At 35.4% G+C, this 21431-nt stretch overlaps 1 protein-coding gene across 5 annotated transcripts in view; it reads right to left on the bottom strand.

The window, feature by feature from the left end:
• Window positions 1-21431, bottom strand: part of FBXO4 (F-box protein 4) — a 281797-nt gene that overhangs the window by 247393 nt on the left and 12973 nt on the right. For 2 of the 5 annotated variants that reach the window (XR_003431712.1, XR_003431711.1), the window contains exon 7: window positions 20918-21115. Coding sequence is in view for 3 of the 5 variants with exons in the window: in XM_027101188.1 (XP_026956989.1) it covers window positions 21026-21115 (90 nt within the window). In the remaining 2 variants the exon portion in view is untranslated. Of the gene's footprint in view, window positions 1-20691; window positions 21116-21431 lie in introns of those variants that run through there. The other 3 variants (XM_027101190.1, XM_027101189.1, XM_027101188.1) reach the window with 2 other exon arrangements.

Below are 21431 nucleotides of genomic sequence, written 5' to 3' on the forward strand. Positions count from 1 at the left end.
GCAAAAAAAAAAAAAATTGTTTAAAAGAAACAAGAAAATCAGACTAATTATTTTATAAATTTCTTTTGGCTAATAACATTACCAAATTTCATCATCAGCATTACTTAGAAACTCAATTTTGAATGTCATTCTTATTTTAGAGCAGATACGATTTTGGGAACTAAAGATTTTCCACCACCAAAGGTATTTGAAAGAATATGATGAATGATTCTAAGAAATTTTGAAAAAGGAATTCCAAGATATATATATATTGAAAGGGAAAACAATCATTTATATGTAAACTGTCGGGTGTCAGCTTCTGCCTAGAATGTAGAAAGTTGCAAAAGAATGTCATTCCTACCCTAGCAATAATAACAATCCAGATAACCCATAAAATCATAATTTATTAAAAAGTCATCAGAGAGCTAAGGATGGAGAAAAAATATGTAATGAATTAAAATTCAGAAAGTTACATACCTCTCTTGGGAGCAAAGCAACCCAATAGTTTCTTTCATCCTTGGTGAAGCAGTAGAAAAGGAGAAAGCTGTCAGAGCAAGAAGAAAGGTAAGAAGAAAACTGGGATAACTCAAGAATTAAACTTCTGAAATTTTAACAAATGTCTGTAGACTAAGTGTGAGCTGGCATGATGGTTTAAAATCCTTAGAACACAGAGTACAGCCGCCTACAACACTTCATAGCCTTCACAGAGTAGTCATGAGAAATACTGGGGCGAGAGTAGGAATGCTTAAAAAAACTTTCAAGCACTCAGGCTTTACATTGATACAAGGCAGCAGGCACCTATCTTTGGTGAAGAGGGGCAAGAATACTGAGAGAGACCAGCTCTACCAAGGTACAGTGTGCAGGACTTCATGAACTCTGAGGGCAGGAAAGGACTGAGACAAGCTCTTTAAGTTCTCCAGGCTGTACACTGAGTAAGAGCAATGATAATTTATGACTGAGAGAGGGACAGGGAAGCTGAAAGAGATTCTTTCCTGAGGTGTAAGCATAGGGGCTTTCTTGAAGTCTGAAGGCAGCATAGGAAAAACTGAACTGAACTCTTTAGGTAAATGAGGTCTTCAGTGGGTACAGAGCAATAACTGATTTTGGCTGGCGCAGAGGCAAGAGAGCTGAGAGATATCTCTCTGAGATGTAAACAAGCAGGGCCTGGGGAAGGCTGTGGGAAAAGCAGCAGAATGGAAACAAATCCTCCAGGTACTCAGGTCCCACATCTGGCTAAAAAGAAAATTCTGATCCCTTGCACAAACTATTTGAAGTCTGTGGTGAAATAAATCTAACTAAAATAAAGAACTAAGCCTAGATCCAACTCAGTCATGGACTAGATTAACTCATCTCCTCACATTACTGGACTGACAAAAGGAATGTGCAATGGGTGTAAATATTATTTGCTTCAGTTTCTATTGTTCTATTATCAATATCCAACTATCAATCAAAAACATGTGACATGAAAAAAGGGGGAAAAAAATGTGACTCATTCTTAAGAGAGAAAACAGCCATTACAATCTGATCCAGGGCTTCCCTGGTGGCGCAGTGGTTGAGAGTCCACCTGCCGATGCAGGGGACACACGTTCATGCCCCAGTCCGGGAAGATCCCACATGCCATGGAGTGGCTAGGCCCGTGAGCCATGGCCACTGAGCGTAAGCATCCAGAGCCTGTGCTCCGCAACAGGAGAGGCCACAACAGTGAGAGGCCTGCATACCACACACACAAAAAAAATCTGATCCAAACATGGTCCAAGTGTTAGAACCAACAGAGGGAATTTAAAATAACAATGATAAATATATTAAGCAATCTCATGGAAAAGGTGGATAGCATGTATAAACAGATGGGGAATTTGTTCCTGATACAAATGAAAACTATAAAAAGGAGCCAGATGGTAATCCTAAAAATGAAAAATAAAATATAAGATGAAGAATTATTTTGATGGGCTCATTGGCATTCTGAACACATCAGATAAAAGAATCAGTGAATTTGAGTACAACAGAAATTATCTAAATTAAAACACAAAGAGAAAAATTTAAAGAGGAGGGGGATCAAAACATCCAATCACTGTGAAACAAAATCAAATAGGCTATCATTTGTGTAGCTGGAGACCCAAAACAAGAAAAAAGAATAGAGCAGAAGAAATACTGGAAGAGATGACTGACAATTTTCCAAGACTGAGGAAAGACCAACCCACAGACCTAAGAAGTTCAGCAAAACCCAAGAACAGTAAATACAAAGAAAATTACACCTAGGCAAATTATGGTTGTATGGCTGAAATCTAAAGCATAAAGATAAAATCTTAAAATGAGAGAAGATATATTACATACAATGAACAATGATGAGAATGATGGTTGACTTATCAGAAAAAACAGTAAAGGGAATAAGCAATTAAACGACATCTTTAAAGTACTTAAAGAAAAACTGTTAATCTATAATTTTATATCCAGTAAAAATATCCTTTTAACATGAAGTCAAAATAAAGCCATTTGGAAGCAGGCAACACCTGAAAGGATTCATCTCATCTCTGGCAGACCTGCCCTGTAAGAAATATTAAATACTCACTAATGCTCTGTGGGTTTTTTTTCAGTCATTTTAATGTGCTTCGCTTGTATGGTTTCAATTACTATGTCTTCAAGTTCAATAATCATTTCTTCTCCAATGTCTACTCCATCATTAATCCCACCCGGTATGTTTTTCATTTCACACATTGCAGTTTTAATATATGGAAGGCCAATTTGAGTCTTTTTAACATTTTCTGTCTTTACTTAACCTGTGCAGTATTTACTCCAGCTTCTTAAACTTAGGGAATATAGTTATAATAACTGTTTACTGTTCTTGTTTACTATCTTCTGTGTCCCATCTGGATTGGTTTTGATTATTTTTCCCCTTCTTATGGATCATAGTATCTTTCTTCTTTGCATGCTGATAATTTTTTATTGGACATTACTAATTTTATCTTGTTGAATGCTGTATATTTTTGAATTCCTATAAATATTATTGAGCTTTATTCTGTGATATTGTTGTTATTTACGAACAGTTTGAGCCATTCAGCTCTTCCTTATAAGCACTGTTAGGAGGAACCAGAGCAGCATTTAGTTTAGGAATGATTTTGCTGCTACTGAGGCAAAACACTTCTGAGTACTCTACCCAACATTCCACAAATTATGAGGTTTTCCATTTTGGCTGGTACCCTCTGTAAACACTGGGTATTATTTCTTCTAATCCTTTCTGCATTGAGCAGTTTCCTCACCCTCATGCAGTGATCAGTACTCAGCTGAAGACTCATGGAGGAGGACTCTGTAGATCTCCAGAGATCTCTCTCCCTGTCTCTGAACAGCTCTTTCCTCTGTTACGCTCTTTACTCCGAGCTCTTGGTTCCTTGTTCTCCCCAGACTTCCAGCTTCTTCTTTGTAACTTAGGGAGACCTCCATGCTTTGGGATCTCTCTCCCTTTGGCCTGGGAAATCTGCAGGCAATAAGCTGGGACAATTATAGGTCTCATCTCATCTGTTCATATAGCGAAGGGAATCACTACCCTTTACTGCCCAATGTCTAATGTCTTAAAAACTGTTCTTTCATATATTTTATCCAGTTTTTTTGTTGTTTAGGCAGGAAAATAAATTATGTTCCTATGAATTTACTCTCCATCTTGATTAGAAAAAGAAATCTTTGTATCATGCTTTTAAAAAATATTTTGAATCTATGTAGTCTGCACATATGACTGAAATGCTGATTTTTCCTTTCAGACTCACTCAAGTAGGAATACTCTAGGTACTGTATGATATCAAATTTAGAATATAACATAAATCGTTAAGTATGGACTTTGAAGTGGGCAAAGCAATCCATAAGCAGGAACACACACACACACAAAAGAAAAGGCATACAAAAGGGCGCTGACCCTATGATATTTACCCCTATTTACCGACTTGCTCCTCCTTTTTAAAATTCTTCTCTGACACTACTTACCTTTAGGACCAGATGGTCCTGTATTCCCTATGATTACTTTCTGCTCTGGAGAGGAAGTAACATAGGATGTCTAAAAACTCTTTTAGTTGCCAAAAAATTTCGCAAATTTGTGCACTCTGTTTTGTCTAGGTAATGTAGCCTTGCCCGTTTTCTCTAGAATTTCTCTAGAAGTGAAGAAACATAAACATATGCAACTCACATATGTGAGTTTATCAATTTTATACTAAGTTAGTTTCTGTGTTTTAGCTTTCATCCAGAAATGGAATTTAAGAATTTAAGTAATTGAGATTAATCTCTGATGTCTCTCTTTTGGATATCCCTCAGATTTCAGACAAACATATTTGTCACAATCAAAGATATGAAGTGATTAAAATAAAAAGTAATATCCTGTCTTCCGAAGTACACTGAAAAAAGGTAACTTTGGGACTTCCCTGGCAGTTCAGTGGTTAAGACTCTGCGCTTCCACTGCAGGGGGCACAGGTTTGACCCCTGGTTGGGGAACTAAGATCCCGCATGCCGTGTGGCGTGGCCAAAAAAAAAGGCAACATGAGTGGTTTATAAATGCTTCTATTATTTGCAGTATTGAGAACAGGCCAACAGCTGGTGTTCAAATAACTAAAGCCTCTAACTGAAAATTCAGAATAGAGGGATTGGCTAGATGTGGATGATGCATCATGATTATATGATTCAGTGCTTTGCTCAGGGATTGATGCTTTAAGGAGAGTGGTTATACAGCCCCAATTACTAAGCATCTTAATATGAAATTCATATATGAGAGAGAAAAGAGAGAGAGAGAGGTGGATAGAGCAGAAGGAAGGAGAAGAAGAGGGGAGAAGAAGGGAGAAGAAGAGGGGAGAAGGAAAGGAGAGTGAGGGAGAGAGGGATAGAAAGAGAACTCATGAACATGTGTAACACAGGATTTAGGTAGCATAGTACCTTTATCCTGCTTGAACCCTATCCTAGGTATATTAACCTACCTCATTTTTCCCCCTTGCTTCTTGCTGTATATTTTCAATTGATTCAACTAACTGCATGATTAAATTATCTTGATTTGGTCTGTGAGCCCTTCTGTTCTATTACGTCTGGGAGAGCCTGCCTAGTAGAGTACTTGGAGACTACCATACATCAAGTTATTTCTTACCATGATGATTTACTTTGAAACAAATTTGATAAGATGCAAGTTTAATCCCACAATAAAGTCACTTTATTTCACTTGCCTCCCAATATTTCCAAAGAGAAAGAGAAGTAGAATTACAGAGGGCAAGTCTAAATAACGCAAATGCCTTGTGTTATGCAGAGGAACATCATCCTTCATGTGTTAAACTGAACAAAAGTTGAACACCTCTGAACTAGAAAACTAGCACTCCAAGTGCAAAGCTCCCATATCCTCTAGACTTAAATTGATATTTCTTTCTGTATCCAAATCTTCAGGTTTATTTCTTTGCTCTTTAATAAAGATACTAGATCACATCAGAAGTTGAGGTAGGGAAGTCACATAGGGAAAACGCATCATTTAGCTTCATTCAGTTCCATTTTCGGTTTCAACAACAGCCACTCCCAAAGCTGGTAAGAAAATCCTACATTCACTTTACCTTCTCAACTGCCACTGCCCCATCCAATTTCCCCACATTCTCCTATCATCTTCCTATTTGAACACTCTAAGTATACTGTGCTCTGTGTTGAAAATTTTTAGCGACCTAGGATGTGCTAGCATCATTACATAAAAAGCATAGCTGCCAGTGCTACATAAATTGAGAACAAGCAAAGCAGTGCTCTTTTACTTCATTAGCATTCAGTTTGCAGCACTAGACTCCTAATTAAGAGATTCATAAGTATTCATATTCATTCAGGCTATTCTACTTTTTATTTGCTAATTTGGTTAGAAACATTTAGACACATTAACTGTTCTTCCAGTCAAAATAAATACTTGCTGTGTTTGTGGATAAGCCAACCGATGACTGTCCTTTCTTGAAAGCAAAATATAAAACATGTTTTTTTCCCATTTTCAATTTTCCTTTATTGCTTTATGTAAATCATTACATTTGGATGAAGGAAAGTAATTCTTCTAAGAGTGAACTTTTAAATTGCTATTGTTAGCTTCTTCCAATAGTAATAATGTCCTCAAGTTATGCTGGTAAATACAGTATAGGAAACAATGAACCTGAGAAGTTAGTTTCTTTGATAAAGAGAGTGATCAGATGCAGGGAGGGGTGACTTGAAGTTTTACCACCTGAGTAGTGGTTGAAGGATCAATGGATGATTATTCCACAGAAAAGGTTTTATGGGCTGTGAAACAGTTTGTGTTTGAACATAAGAGAGAAATTTGATTTATTCTATGTTGCCTCAGAAGACACAACTAGACTTGATATATGAAAATTATAAGGAGGAAATTGCAGCTCAAAAAAAGAAGACCTGCTTAACGATTACATTTTAAACTGATCTGATTTTAGAATCCCACAGGATAATGGGGTCACTAAATTAGAATCTCCACACACCTTCTGAATATCATACAAATCAGAGAGAATAAATAAAACCACAATAACCCACGTTTACAGCATGACTAAAACAGAATAATACTTCAATTTACAAGTAACTAGGGAAATAAACATTCAGAAGCAAGCAGAGCCACCTCTGGAGCCCACTGCAGAGCAGCAAGTGGGCACTTGAGGTATGGAATACAGATATAATTATCTTCCAAAAGACAGAGTCCCACCCTTAGAGCATAAATGCTGAGAATAAGTCTGACACCTGGATATTCAGAGTACTGGAATTGAGAGGGAGAGCCTTGAAATGTTTGCAATCAGAGGTGGGAGTTGTACCCCTTCTTGAAAAGAGTGGTAAAGACTTGAAAAGGGAATAGCGTTAAGGGGAAGGATTCATGTGGATTTGAGGGTGAAAGAGAAGAAGGAAATAAGCGGTAAAAATTTAAAGTTCTACATTAACATAAAATAGAAACATCAGAAGACTTCATGATCCTCTCTCCTTGCCACCCAAAGAACGTAGACATTCATGAAACAAGCTGCACTTCATCATGCCAACAAAAGAGGGCTCTCTTGAGCTAAGAAATCTAATTTGCCACCAAACTCGTCCTTTTCTACACAAAACTGTTAATGCTGGCCTAGAAAAATGTAAGATATTCCTAAAATTAACCGAATATAGAAGACAACATCTATATTAAAAGTACTGTAATAGAAAACAAAAAAAATGAAAATCAAAACATTTCAGATGATGAAAATTATTCCCAAAAAACAACCACAAAGCACAGAAAAACTATAACAAAATATGCCAGACAAAATTAATTATCTTTAAACAAGCATTTGCAGGTGTGAAAAAAACTTCAAAGAATATATTTAAAAATTCAAAATAGAAATGAACATAAAGTTAGGAAGATATAAAATGAGAGTTAACAACACAGGGGAAAAAAATGAAGATAAAGAAAAAAATCATCCTTCCTTGCATGATAACCAAGGAATGAACAGCTTAGACTGAGAATATAATGAGGGACATAAGCAAATATTAAAACAGATAAAATAGTGAAAATGAAATAAAGAGAGAGGTAAAAATGGTCAGTAAAAAAGTGACAGAGAAGGTAGGGGGAAGAAATCTAAGTAAAGAAATGGGCATTAACAAAGGTATTAGTACACGGGCTTCCCTGGTGGCATAGTGGTTGAGAGTCTGCCTGCCGAGGCAGGGGACACGGGTTCACGCCCCAGTCCAGAAAGATCCCGCATGCCGCGGAGCAGCTGGGCCTGTGAGCCATGGCCACTGAGCCTGCGGGTCCGGAGCCTGTGCTCCACAACGGGAGAGGCCACAGCAGTGAGAGGCCCGCGTACCACCAAAAAAAAAAAAAAAAAAAAAGGTATTAGTACAAAGCTAACCATTAGAACAAAAATTAAAATATAGAACATATAAAGTACATAATATTTTATATATATGACATGTAATATTAAAAATATCTAGAGAACATATCAAAATAGAAGAAAAAGAAGTACACAAAGAGATTACAAAAAAGGAAACTACAGTTTCAAATTTTCAATATCTGCAAATCAATCAATGTGATACACCATATTACCAAATTGAAGAATAAAAATCATATGATCATCTCAACAGATGCAGAAAAAGCATTGACAAAATTCAACATTCATTTATGATAAAAACTCTCCAGAAGATGGGAATAGAGGAAACATACCTCAACATAATAAATGCCATAGATGACAAATCCACAGCTAACATCATACTCAATGGGGAAAGCTGAAAGTATTCCCTCTAAGATCAGGCACAAGAGAAGAATGCCCAGTCTCGGACTTTTTATTCAACACAGTATTGGAAGTCCTAGACACAGCAATCAGACAAAAAAAAGAAATAAAAGGAATCCAAATTGGAAAGGAAGAAGTAAAACTGTCATTGTTTGCAGATGACATGATACAACAGATAGAAAATCCTAAAGACGCTACCAAAAAACTACTAGAGCTCATCAATGAATTCAGTAAATTGCAGGATGCAAAATTAACACACAGAAATCTGTTATATATCTATACACTAACAACAAACTATCAGAAAGAGAAATTAAGGAAACAATCCCATTCATCATCACATCAAAAGAATAAAACACTTAGGAATAAACCTACCTAAGGAGGTAAAAGACCTATACTCAAAAACCTATAAGATGCTGATAAAAGAAATCAAAGATGACATAAACAGATGCAAAGATATACTGTGTTCTTGGATTGGAAGAATTAATATTGTTAAAATGACCATACTAGCAAAGGCAATATACAGATTCAATGCAATTCCTATCAAAATACCAATGGCATTTTTCACAGAACTAAAACAAATAATTTTTAAATTTGTATGGAAACACAAAAGACCCCAAATAGCCAAAACAATCTTGAGAAAGAAGAATGGAGCTGGAGAAATCATGCTCCCTGAGTATATTATGAAGCTTCAGACTATATTATGAAGCTACAGTAATCAAAACAGCATGGTATGGACACAAAAACAGACACATAGGTCAATGGAACAGAATAGCCAGCCCAGAAATAAACCCACATACCTATGGTCAATTAATCTATGACAAAGGAGGCAAGTATATACAATGGAGAAACGACAGTCTCTTCAATAAGTGGTGCTGGGAAAACTGGACAGCTACATGTAAAAGAATGAAATTAGAACGTTCTCTAATGCCATATACAAAAATAAACCAGGACTTCCCTGGTGGCGCAGTGGTTAAGAATCCACCTGCCAATGCAGGGGACATGGGGTCAATTCCTGGTCCAGGAAGATCCCACATGCCGTGGAGCAACTAAGCCCGTGCGCCACAACTACCGAGCCTGCGCTCTAGAGCCTGTGAGCCACAACCACTGAGCCTGCGTGCCACAACTACTGAAGTCTGTGCACCTAGAGACCATGTTCCACAACAAGAGAAGCCACCACAATGAGAAGCCCGCACACTGCAATCAAGAGTGGTTCCCACTCGCCACAACTAGAGAAAGCCTGTACGAAGCAACAAAGACCCAACACAGCCAAAAATAAATTAAAAAGTAATAATAATAAAATAAAATAAACTCAACAAGGATCAAAGACCTAAATGTAAGACCAGAAACCATAAAAGTTCTAGAGGAAAACACAGGCAAACACTCTTTGATATACATTGTAGCAATATTTTTGGATCTATCTCCTAAAGCAAAGGATAAAAGCAAAAATAAACACATGGGGCTAAATTAAACTTAAAAGCTTTTGCACAGAAAAGGAAACCATAAACAAAATGAAAAGACAAGCTACTAAATGGGAGAAAATATTTGCAAATTATATGACTGACAAGGCATTGATATGCAACATATATAAACAGCTCATATAACTCAACATCCAAAAAAACAAACAACCCAATTAAAAAATGGGCAGAAAAACTGAATAGACATTTTTCCAAAGAGGAAATGCAGACGGCCAACAGGCACATGGAAAGAAGCTCAATGTTGCTAATCCTTAGGGAAATGCATATCAAAACCACAATGAGATATCATCTCTCACCTGTGAAAATGGCTATCATCAAAAAGAACACAAATAACAAATGTTGGCAAGGATGTGGAGAAAAGTGAAGCCTCATACAATGTTGGTAGGAACGTAAATTGGTGAAGCCACTGTGGAAAACAGTATGGAGGTTTCTCAAAAGACTAAAAATAGAACTACCATATGACCCAGCAATTCCACTCCTGAGTATATATCAAAAAAACCCCTCAAAAACACTTATTTGAAAAGATACATACACCCCCAATATTCATGGCAGCATTATTTACAATTGCCAAGATATGGAAGCAACCTAAGCGTCCATCAACAGATGAATGGATAAAGAAGATGTGGTATATATATACAATGGAATACTACTCAGTCATAAAAAAAGAACAAGGGCTTCCCTGGTGGAGAAGTGGTTGAGAATCTGCCTGCTAATGCAGGGGACACAGGTTCGAGCCCTGGTCTGGGAGGATCCCACATGCCGCAGAGCAACTAGGCCCGTGAGTCACAACTACTGAGCCTGCACATCTGGAGCTTGTGCTCTGCAACAAGAGAGGTCACAATAGTGAGAGGCCCGTGCACCACGATGAAGAGTGGCCTCCGCTTGCCACAACTAGAGATAGCCCTCGTACAGAAACGAAGACCCAACACAGCAAAAATTAATTAATAAACTCCTACCCCCAACATCTTCTTTAAAAGAAAAAAAAAAGAATGAAATTTTGCCATTTGCAGCAATGTGGATGGACTCGGAGGGTATTATGCTAAGTGAAATAAGACAGAGAAAGACAAATACTGTATGTTATCACTTATATGTGGAATCTAAAAAGACAACAAACTAGTGAATATAACAAAAAAGAAGCAGACTGGCAGATAAAGAGGACAAACTACTGGTTACCACTGGGGAGAGGGAAGGGAGAGGGGCAAAATAGGGGTAGGGAGATTAAGAGGTACAAGCTACTATGTATAAAATAAGCCACAAGGACATGTTGAACACCACAGGTAATACAGTAAATATTTTATAATAACTATAAATGGAGTATGACCTTTACAAATTGTGAAGCACTATATTGTACACCTATAACATATAATATTGTACATCAACTATACTACAATAAATAAATCAATTTTTAAAAAGAAATATAATATATAATACATAGTAAATATTACTTAAAATAATATGCAATAATCATATCAATCAATAAAAATGGACTTAACTGACCTATTAAATAAAAAAAATTTTCTAATTGGCTCATGTAGCAAAACCCAACTGCTAAACAAACCCAACTGTTAAATAAACAGACTCACTTAAAACAAAGTGACTCAGAAAAGCTGGACCAGGTAAATACAAGTAAATAAAAAATCCTGATATTCCATAAGGGAGACTTTAGGGTTAAAAGTATTAATTAAGACAAAGAGTTTACTAGATAATACTGAAGGATCCAATCCACAGTAAAGAAAAAATGGCTATGAATATATTTTCACCAAATAACACAGTAACTTCCTTAATAAAGCAAGCAGAAATAGACAGAATACAGTAATAACAGGTGACTTCAATATTTCACTCTCTCTCAAAAAAGATCAAAAGAACAAAAAAATTAAGTAAAGATATATACAACCCAAATAACGTAATCAATAAAGTAGCTCTTACTGACACCTATCAAAAAGAACATACCTTCTCAAATGTACATGACACATTCAGTAAATCTGACCATCTATGAGGTCATCACAAAACCTCTGTAAGTTTCACAAAGTAAAATTAATACCACATTCTCTGATTATAAAACAACAATTAGAAATTAATTAAAACAGAAAACAAAAAGACTCTTCAATGAAAATTTTAAAACTTTCTATTAAACAGTTCTTTGGAAAAGAAAATAAAAATTTCAGAATTTCTAAAGAATCATGATATAAAAACACCACATTAAAGAATCTATGGAATACAATAAAAGCAGTGATCAAATAATCAAATTCCTAAGAAAGAAAGTAGAAGAGAGAAGGGAAAAATAACAGCAGAATTAATGAGGTATAAAAGGGAAGAGCAAAGCACAAAATAAATCAAAACTCTAGTTCTTGAAAAATAAGTAATAATACAGACAAAGGAGACAGCACACAAATACAAAATAAGAAATGATCAAGAGGAATTAATCACTGAAACAGGATCTATTTAAAAATCATAAGTATAATATCTATGCAAATAAACTGGAAAACCTAGATGCAATAAATAATTTCTTAGGAAAAATTGGTCCCTACAGAGATAGATTAAGCAATTTCCATAGAATAGAGAAAGTCATCAAAGAACTATCCTGTAATAAAGGAATCAGAAGCAGATGTTTTCAGAGAATAAATTCTACCAAAATTTTAAAAACCACGTGTTCCCAATATTACCTAAACTGTTTCAGAGAATGGAAAAAAGAAGAAAAACTTTATAATCATTTTTATGAAGCAAGTGTAACACTAATACCTCAACCTGATAAAGATATCACACTTTCTGGGCTTCCCTGGTGGCGCAGTGGTTGAGAGTCCGCCTGACGACGCAGGGGACACAGGTTCGTGCCCCGGTCCGGGTAGATTCCACATGCCGCAGAGCGGCTGGGCCCGTGAGCCATGGCCGCTGAGCCTGCGCGTCCGGAGCCTGTGCTCCACAACGGGAGAGGCCGCAACAGTGAGAGGCCCACATACAACGCAAAAAAAAAAAAAAAAAAGATATCACACTTTCAAAAATTCTTATGAATTCACATACATTCATAGTAAAATGTTTTAAGCAAATATTAGCAAAAGATTTTAACACTACACGAAAATAATACAATATGAGGCAAGAGAGATTTATCCCAGAAGTGTCAGAATGGTTCAGTATTAATCTAACATATTTCACCCTATTAAAAATTTAAGGAGAAATACCATGATTATCACCATAGGTGTTAAAAAGACCTCTGATGAAATTTGTCACCCATCCCTCATTTTAAAAAAGCACTTAGTAAGATAGTATTTAATTCATACTTCCTTAACATGATTACTAAACCATCACTCCTAAAGCCAATATGTTACATAGTGGGAAACCTCTGACTAGAGGCATTTCCACCAGGATGAGGAACAAGGCAAGAAAGGAGGTTCACTGTCTCACTACTCTTTAACATACTACAAGTATTAGCAAAGCAAAATCACACAGAAGATTAAACACTGTAAAATAAGAAGTAAAACCTCCCTATTTGCAGATGATGCCTTTATATCTAGAAAATCAAAGGAATCAAAAAAACTAAATCAAACTATAAAGTAGGATATAAATTTAATAAACAGAAATCAATAACTTTCACATATACAAATAATAACTATAATATAGAACATTAAGGGAAAACTCCATTTATAATAGGAACAATAAAGATAAAATTCTTAAAAATAAACTTAACAAAAAATGTGCAAAATATATGTATATAAGGAAAACTTGAAAACACTTCTGTTTTGAATAAATGGAAGCACATCCATTGTCTTGGGTGGGACAACTCAACATCCTAACTACGTAATTTCTCTCCAAGTTATTATATATATGTGTAATATATTTATGCATGGGTATACATAGTATTTCCAATAAAAAATACAAATTTTTAAATAAGTTGATATTATAGGTCATATTGAAAAATAAATATTTAAGAATATATTAGAAAACCTTTCAAAAGAGGAATGATGGAGGACAAGCTCTATCAGATATTCAAAAATGTTAAAACCCCTCTTTAAGTGTAACAAGTGTGGCATTAGAACAGGAACACAGAAACAGAAAAGCAAGGCTAAATTAGATTACATGAACAAATTTAGTGTCTAATAAGATGGTATCTCAAAACACTGGGGGGAATATGGTCACTTTTAATAAATTACAGTTGACCCTTGAACAACACAGGTTGGAACTGTATGGATCCACTTATATGCAGATTTTTTTTCAAAAGTATTTACTACTACTACATGGAAGTGGAATCGTGGCTACTGGAGGAATAGTGTATACAGAGAGCTGACTATAAGTAATACACGGATTTTTGACTGCATGGATGGTCAGCACCGCATCCCCCATGTTGTTCAAGGGTCAACTGTATGATGAAACAATCAAATATTCATTTGGAGAAAGCCAAAATTGAATTCACACTTCACAATATACCTGAATACACTCCAAATGGATCCAAGATTTATGTGTAATATATGAAACCACACAAGTATATACAAGTAGAAATATGGGTAAATTCCCTTATAACCTGGGTGTTGGTAAAGAATTTCTAACTATTACCAAAATATATATATAACAAAAGAAAATGTTAATAAATTAGACTACATTTTTTAAAAGCTTTGCACATCCAAAATACAATAAGTAAAGTCAGAAGACAAATGATAAACAGGGGAAAAAATACTTCCAACATACATCATAAACATAGATTTGTCTCTCTGATACACCCAGCCCTTTAAATTTTGAGGGGAAAAAAGAACAATTTGATATAAAAGTGGGCAAAAGGCATGAACAGAAAGCTCAAAGGAGAAAAAATTCAAATGGTTCTAATAATGTTCATAAAAATAACCTCAAAAAATCAGGTTGAAATAATACTAGTCCATACAATGTAGCAAATGATTTATTACCAGTTACTACTTTCTATTTCATTTAGTAAATTATTAGTCTAGATTTCTAATTTAATAGTATATTATTTTAAAAAGAAGCAGACTCACAGATATAGAGAACAAACTAGGGTTACCAATGGGGAGAGGAAAGGGGGGAGGAGCATAATAGGGGTAGCAGCTTAAGAGGGGCTTAAGAGATACAAACTATTAGGTTTAAAATAGAAATTTTAGTTAAAATAGAAATTTGGCAAAGGAATATTTAATTTATTTAAAACTCTCAAGAACCCTATGAGGTAGGTACTACTATTATTTATCTTCATTTTAAATTAGGGAAACTCAGGTACCTAGAAGATAAGAATCTTGCCCAAGATCATAAAATAATAAAGTTAAGATTTGAACCCAAACCAATCTGGTTTTAGGGTCTTTGCACATAATAACTTAGTCATGCTACTTCTAACAACTTCTTATACAGATGTGTAGAAAGAATAAGCAGCTAGAGATTTTTAAATACAGGAAATTTAATTTGATGAGACTGGTAGCAAGAATCAGATCTCGTATGTTATGCAAATTTGCTTAGTACTTATTCCAAGGATCAAAGAATATGAACGTAAACACAACCCCATCAAAAAAGAAAAAAAAACAGTAAAAAGTCATCATACTATATAGTAAAAATGAAATAATGATGAAAATCATGAGGAAAATGAGACTGTGAGAACTTTTCACAACATATAATAATTCAGATAATGGGTGTAGACATAATCTTAAAAATGTTTTAACAAATGAACATTGTAATATATGAGAGCATAGATGATAAGGTGTTTAAAACACAGTGTAAAAACCACTAAAAGTTTTGTTTTCAGACAGAATGTAGGTCACGAAAGATTGTTATTGCAGCAAGAAAACACAGGATAAAATGAAAATTATACTTGAAGCCAGCAAAGAGTAGAAGATACAAAGAAATCTAAATAAACTAAATTCCAAAGAGAATCAGGCTATTTTAGTGATCAAAGAGCTACGCTGCTTTTATGGGACCAATTGCCTATTCTGGGTATCTGTGGATGGAATACCAGCTCTGTCATAGGAAGAGAGATTATGCTGGATGAGAAAAATACCACTGAAGCTTTTAATTACAAAATGACTGGCACAACATATTGTAAATGAAAGAACTCCAAATGTGAAAACAAGTTGTTGAGCCCACCAATTCTCCCCCACAGGAATTTTGGCAAGAGACAAAGAGGGCAGGAAAATGTCTTACATTTTTGTTCAGTGCTTAGGTTTCAGGACCCTGCTGGAATTACATCTAGAGATGAACTGAAACTGACTATATAGGCAACCCAACCCCTTTCCAGGTGATAATATAATAAGATCAGCTCCTTGGTGGTAGCATAACATATTGGGGATTGGCACAAAAGGAAACAAGAGATATGATCTGATTTGTAAAAGAAGTAAGTTAAATAAAGATATGGTCCAGCTCCAAGTCAACCTAGCTGAATGAAGAAAAAAAAAAGGATGGCTGAACTTGCCTGAAAAACAAAAGACAAAATAAAAAGTATTATCTACTTCACAATCTACTATTCTCTTAAGGAAAAACTCCCTTTGTATAATTTTTCAAAACAGGAGACATATAGAGATTTCCCTGGTGGTCCAGTGGGTAAGACTCTGTGCTCCCAATGCAGGAGATCCGGGTTCAATCCCTGGTTGGGGAACTAGATCCCACATGCATGTCGCAGCTAAAAGTTCGCACACCACAACTAAGAAGTTTGCATGCCGCAACTAAAGATCTCGCGTGCCGCAACTAAGACCCGGTACAGCCAAAATAAATAAAAAAATAATTATAATAAATATTTTTTAAAAATAGGATACATATAAAGAAATAGGAAAAATAGGGCCCCAAATCAAGAGAAAATATACTTAATAGAGGTATGGTATGCTCACAAATGACCTAAGTTGAAATTAGTTAAAAATGATTATTAAAAAGTATTTAAATATGTTAAAGAATGTAGTGGAAAAGACAGAATGAATGAAGAGATAGAGTTTTAGCAGAAAAAGGCAAGCTCTAAAACAGTGAAAATTTTAGAACTAAAAAGTATGATTAAATTTTTTAAAAATGAAAGGATATAAGAAACTAGACAGATTAGAAAAAAATCACAAGCTGCGTGGTGTGGCCAAAAAATAAATAATATTTTGTTGAGGATTTTTGCATCTATGTTCATCAGTGATATTGGCCTGTAGTTTTCTTTCTTTGTGGCATCCTTGTCTGGTTTTGGTATCAAGGTGATGGTGGCATCATAGAATGAGTTTGGGAGTGTTCCTCCCTCTGCTATATTTTGGAAGAGTTTGAGAAGGAGAGCAAACAGAATCCAACAGCACTAAAAGGATCATACACCATGATCAAGTGCGGTTTATTCCAGGAATGCAAGGATTCTTCAATATACGCAAATCAATCAATGTGATAAACCATATTAACAAATTGAAGGAGAAAAACCATATGATCATCTCAATAGATGCAGAGAAAGCTTTTGACAAAATTCAACACCCATTTATGATAAAAACCCTGCAGAAAGTAGGCACAACGGGAACTTTCCTCAACATAATAAGGGCCATATATGACAAACCCACAGCCAACATCGTCCTCAATGGTGAAAAACTGAAAGCATTTCCACTAAGATCAGGAACAAGACAAGGTTGCCCACTCTCACCACTCTTATTCAACATAGTTTTGTAAGTTTTAGCCACAGCAATCAGAGAAGAAAAGGAATCCAAATCGGAAAAGAAGGAAAGCTGACACTGTTTGCAGATGACATGATACTATACATAGAGAATCCTAAAGATGCTACCAGAAAACTACTAGAGCTAATCAGTGAATTTGGCAAATTAGCAGGATACAAAATTAATGCACAGAAATCTCTGGCATTCCTATACACTAATGACGAAAAATCTGAAAATGAAATCAAGAAAACACTCCCAGTTACCACTGCAACAAAAAGAATAAAATATCTAGGAATAAACCTACCTAAGGAGACAAAAGACCTGTATGAAGAAAATTATAAAACACTGATGAAAGAAATTAAAGATGATACAAATAGATGGAGAGATATACCATGTTCTTGGATTGGAAGAATCAACATTGTGAAAATGACTCTACTACCCAAAGCAATCTACAGATTCAATGCAATCCCTATCAAACTACCACGGGCATTTTTCACAGAACTAGAACAAAAAAATTTCACAATTTGTATGGAAACACAAAAGACCCCGAATAGCCAAAGCAATCTTGAGAACGAAAAACGGAGCTGGAGGAATCAGGCTCCCTGACTTCAGACTATACTACAAAGCTACAGTAATCAAGACAGTATGGTAATGGCACAAAAACAGAAATATAGATCAATGGAACAGGATAGAAAGCCCAGAGATAAACCCACGCACATATGGTCACCTTACCTTTGATAAAGGAGGCAGGAATGTACAGTGGAGAAAGGACAGCCTCTTCAATAAGTGCTGCTGGGAAAACTGGACAGCTACATGTAAAAGTATGAGATTATATCACTCCCTAACACCATACACAAAAATAAGCTCAAAATGGATTAAAGACCTAAATGTAAGGCCAGAAACTATCAAACTCTTAGAGGAAAATATAGGCAGAACACTCTAGGACATAAATCACAGCAAGCTCCTTTATGACCCATCTCCTAAAGAAATGCAAATAAAAACAAAAATAAACAAATGGGACCTAATGAAACTTCAAAGCTTTTGCACAGCAAAGGGAACCATAAACAAGACCAAAAGACAACCCTCAGAATGGGAGAAAATATTTGCAAATGAAGCAACTGACAAAGGATTAATCTCCAAAATTTATAAGCAGCTCATACAGCTCAATAACAAAAAAACAAACAACCCAATCCAAAAATGGGCAGAAGACCTACACAGACATTTCTCCAAAGAAGATATACAGACTGCCAACAAACACATGAAAGAATGCTCAACATCATTTATCATTAGAGAAATGCAAATCAAAACTACAATGAGATATCATCTCACACCAGTCAGAATGGCCATCATCAAAAAATCGAGAAACAATAAATGCTGGAGAGGGTGTGGAGATAAGGGAACACTCTTGCACTGCTGGTGGGAATGTGAATTGGTTCAGCCACTATGGAGAACAGTATGGAGGTTCCTTAAAAAACTACAAATAGAACTATCATATGACCCAGCAATCCCACTACTGGGCATATACCCTGAGAAAACCATAATTAAAAAAGAGTCATGTACCAAAATGTTCATTGCACCTCTATTTACAATAGCCCGGAGATGGAAACAACCTAAGTGCCCATCAACGGATGAATGGATAAAGAAGATGTGGCACATATATACAATGGAATATTACTCAGCCATAAAAAGAAACGAAATTGAGCTATTTGTAATGAGGTGGATAGACCTAGAGTCTGTCATACAGAGTGAAGTAAGTCAGAAAGAAAAAGACAAATACCTTATGCTAACACATATATATGGAATTTAAGAAAAAAAAATGTCATGAAGAACCTAGGGGTAAGGCAGGAATAAAGACACAGACCTCCTAGAGAACGGACTTGAGGTTATGGGGAAGGGGAAGGGTGATCTGTGACAGGGCGAGAGAGAGTCATGGACATATACACACTAACAAACGTAGTAAGGTAAATAACTAGTGGGAAGCAGCTGTATGGCACAGGGATATTGGCTCGGTGCTTTGTGACAGCCTGGAGGGGTGGGATAGGGAGGGTGGGAGGGAGGGAGACGCAAGAGGGAAGACATATGGGAACATATGTTTATGTATGACTGATTCACTTTGTTATAAAGCAGAAACTAACGCACCATTGTAAAGCAATTATACTCCAATAAAGATGTTAAAAAAAAAAAAAAAGAAATAGAATCAGTGACCTAAGTCTGTACCTTAATAATCTAAAAAAGGGAAGATGAAATTAAAAACTTTTTTTTACATTTAAAAAGCAGAAAAATAGAGATTAGAGCATAAATCAATGAAACAGAATATAGAATAAATCAATAAATCCTAAAGCTGGTTCTTGAGAATAATAAAATCAATAAAACTCTAGCCAGACTGATCATGAAGAAAAAAGACATAAACTACCAACATCAGGAATGAATGAGGTAACATAACTACATATAATTAAAAAAAGGGGAGAGTAGATCTACTTTTGGCATAACAGAATGAAGAGTTCCATGTAATGGCTCCCTAGAGAAACTGGAGAAAATTAATTTTTTAAAAATCATTAAAAAATAAAATAAAATAAAGACAAAAATGGACTACAAAAAAAAATCATTAAAATCTCTGTAAATGGTCCTAAGAGCATACAGCAAATGAAGAAACATTTATTCAAATATATATATATACTAAAACTCAGTAAGAGTCTGTGGGATTTGAACCAAGACCCACTCCCCTCCTTCCCTCCTCCAGCTCAGAAAGAAGAAACTCCATTCTAGACTGGGGCAGCCGAGGAAACAGCACTCTCTCTCTGAGTCAGAGGGCAACCTTCCTAGGAGGAGCAGAATGTCGGCATTTCTCACTCTGCCCCCAACTATACAAGTGCTGAAGCTAAGTTCTGGATAAGTGCACCCAAGATGTGACAGCTACTTTCTTTGAAACGGCACCTGCTCACAGGATGGAGGCTGTATCTTGGGTGCAGCACCACTAAGAATATTATGCTTTTTAAATTATAATTTAAAAATTCTTCAATTCCAATGAGATAGGAGGACTGTAATGTTTCCTCTGCAAAGTGCAAGCAATTAGTGAATAGGAGGTCATATGATCATGAGCGTCTCTGGAATATTTCCTCTATGAGTAAGGAATAAAATTTGGCTTTAGCATCTCATGAGCTTTCAGAGTTATTTGAAAAGAGCAAGAATTTCCAGTTATTTTCACTGAATTAGTATTGAATATGATACAAAGTTAATTCCTACTGTTTCAGAAAAGAAACAGAAGTTGTATGGCCATAATAGTAAATGAAATTCCAGTGAATATTCAGTTTTAAATAGTACATTTATTAAAAATAGATAGAAACTTATTTTTTGATAACCAGTTAAGGACCTTTGAAAATAACCTATTGAAAGCTTAGTAAATTTGCTATTCCCCACTATAGCAATCTTTGAAACGAAAAGAAGAGAAACCACAAAGAATGAGAGAGGCATAAACTTGTTTTTCCAGAATTTAATATTAAAAAATATATATATATATGTATATATAAGTTATTTTAAAATATTAAAAGGTTCATTTTGGGGCCAAACGCTAGCACTGAAACTTTTTTCTTGTAATTAAGGTAAAAAGTAAAAATTATATTAAAAAAATAGAGTAGCTACAGCTGTCCAATATAAACCCTACCTGCAAAAAGGCAGGGCAGAATGAGCTGACTTGAGCAAATATCCACATCACGACCTTAGTAACAAGTTCCAAATGCTTTCTTTCAGTTCCCAAGGTCTAAAAGGAGGATCATCTTGCATGCTTAGATTCTACTTCTTCAAGAATCCACTGAATGCCATTCAAAAAACCAGTTAAAGTTTCAGCCTCTGTATCCTGGACCTATGAGCAAATAAAAGAGATTACTGTCAATAAGAAACTGAGTGAAAAATCTTATAATTAAGTGGGACATTTTCCTGGACACTCAAAAAAGAACAGGACTAAAAAGATCCCAATAGACTTTGGGTGAGTCACTCAAGTTTGGTCTTCTAGAGAGCTTAGATTAAAAAATATCATCTTCTCTTCTGTCTTATAATTACTACCAATATGAGGTTTATTACTTATCTCAGAGGTCAGCTTTGATACCAAATATCTCCCACAAATTAAGCTACTAAAACTGACTTTTAGAATGTTATTTTATTAAAGAGAATGAGTAGAA

Source organism: Aethalodelphis obliquidens, unplaced genomic scaffold, assembly GCF_003676395.1.
Source record: "Aethalodelphis obliquidens isolate GAN/ISIS:26980383/991018 unplaced genomic scaffold, ASM367639v1 scaffold4, whole genome shotgun sequence".
NCBI lineage: Eukaryota > Metazoa > Chordata > Mammalia > Artiodactyla > Delphinidae > Aethalodelphis > Aethalodelphis obliquidens.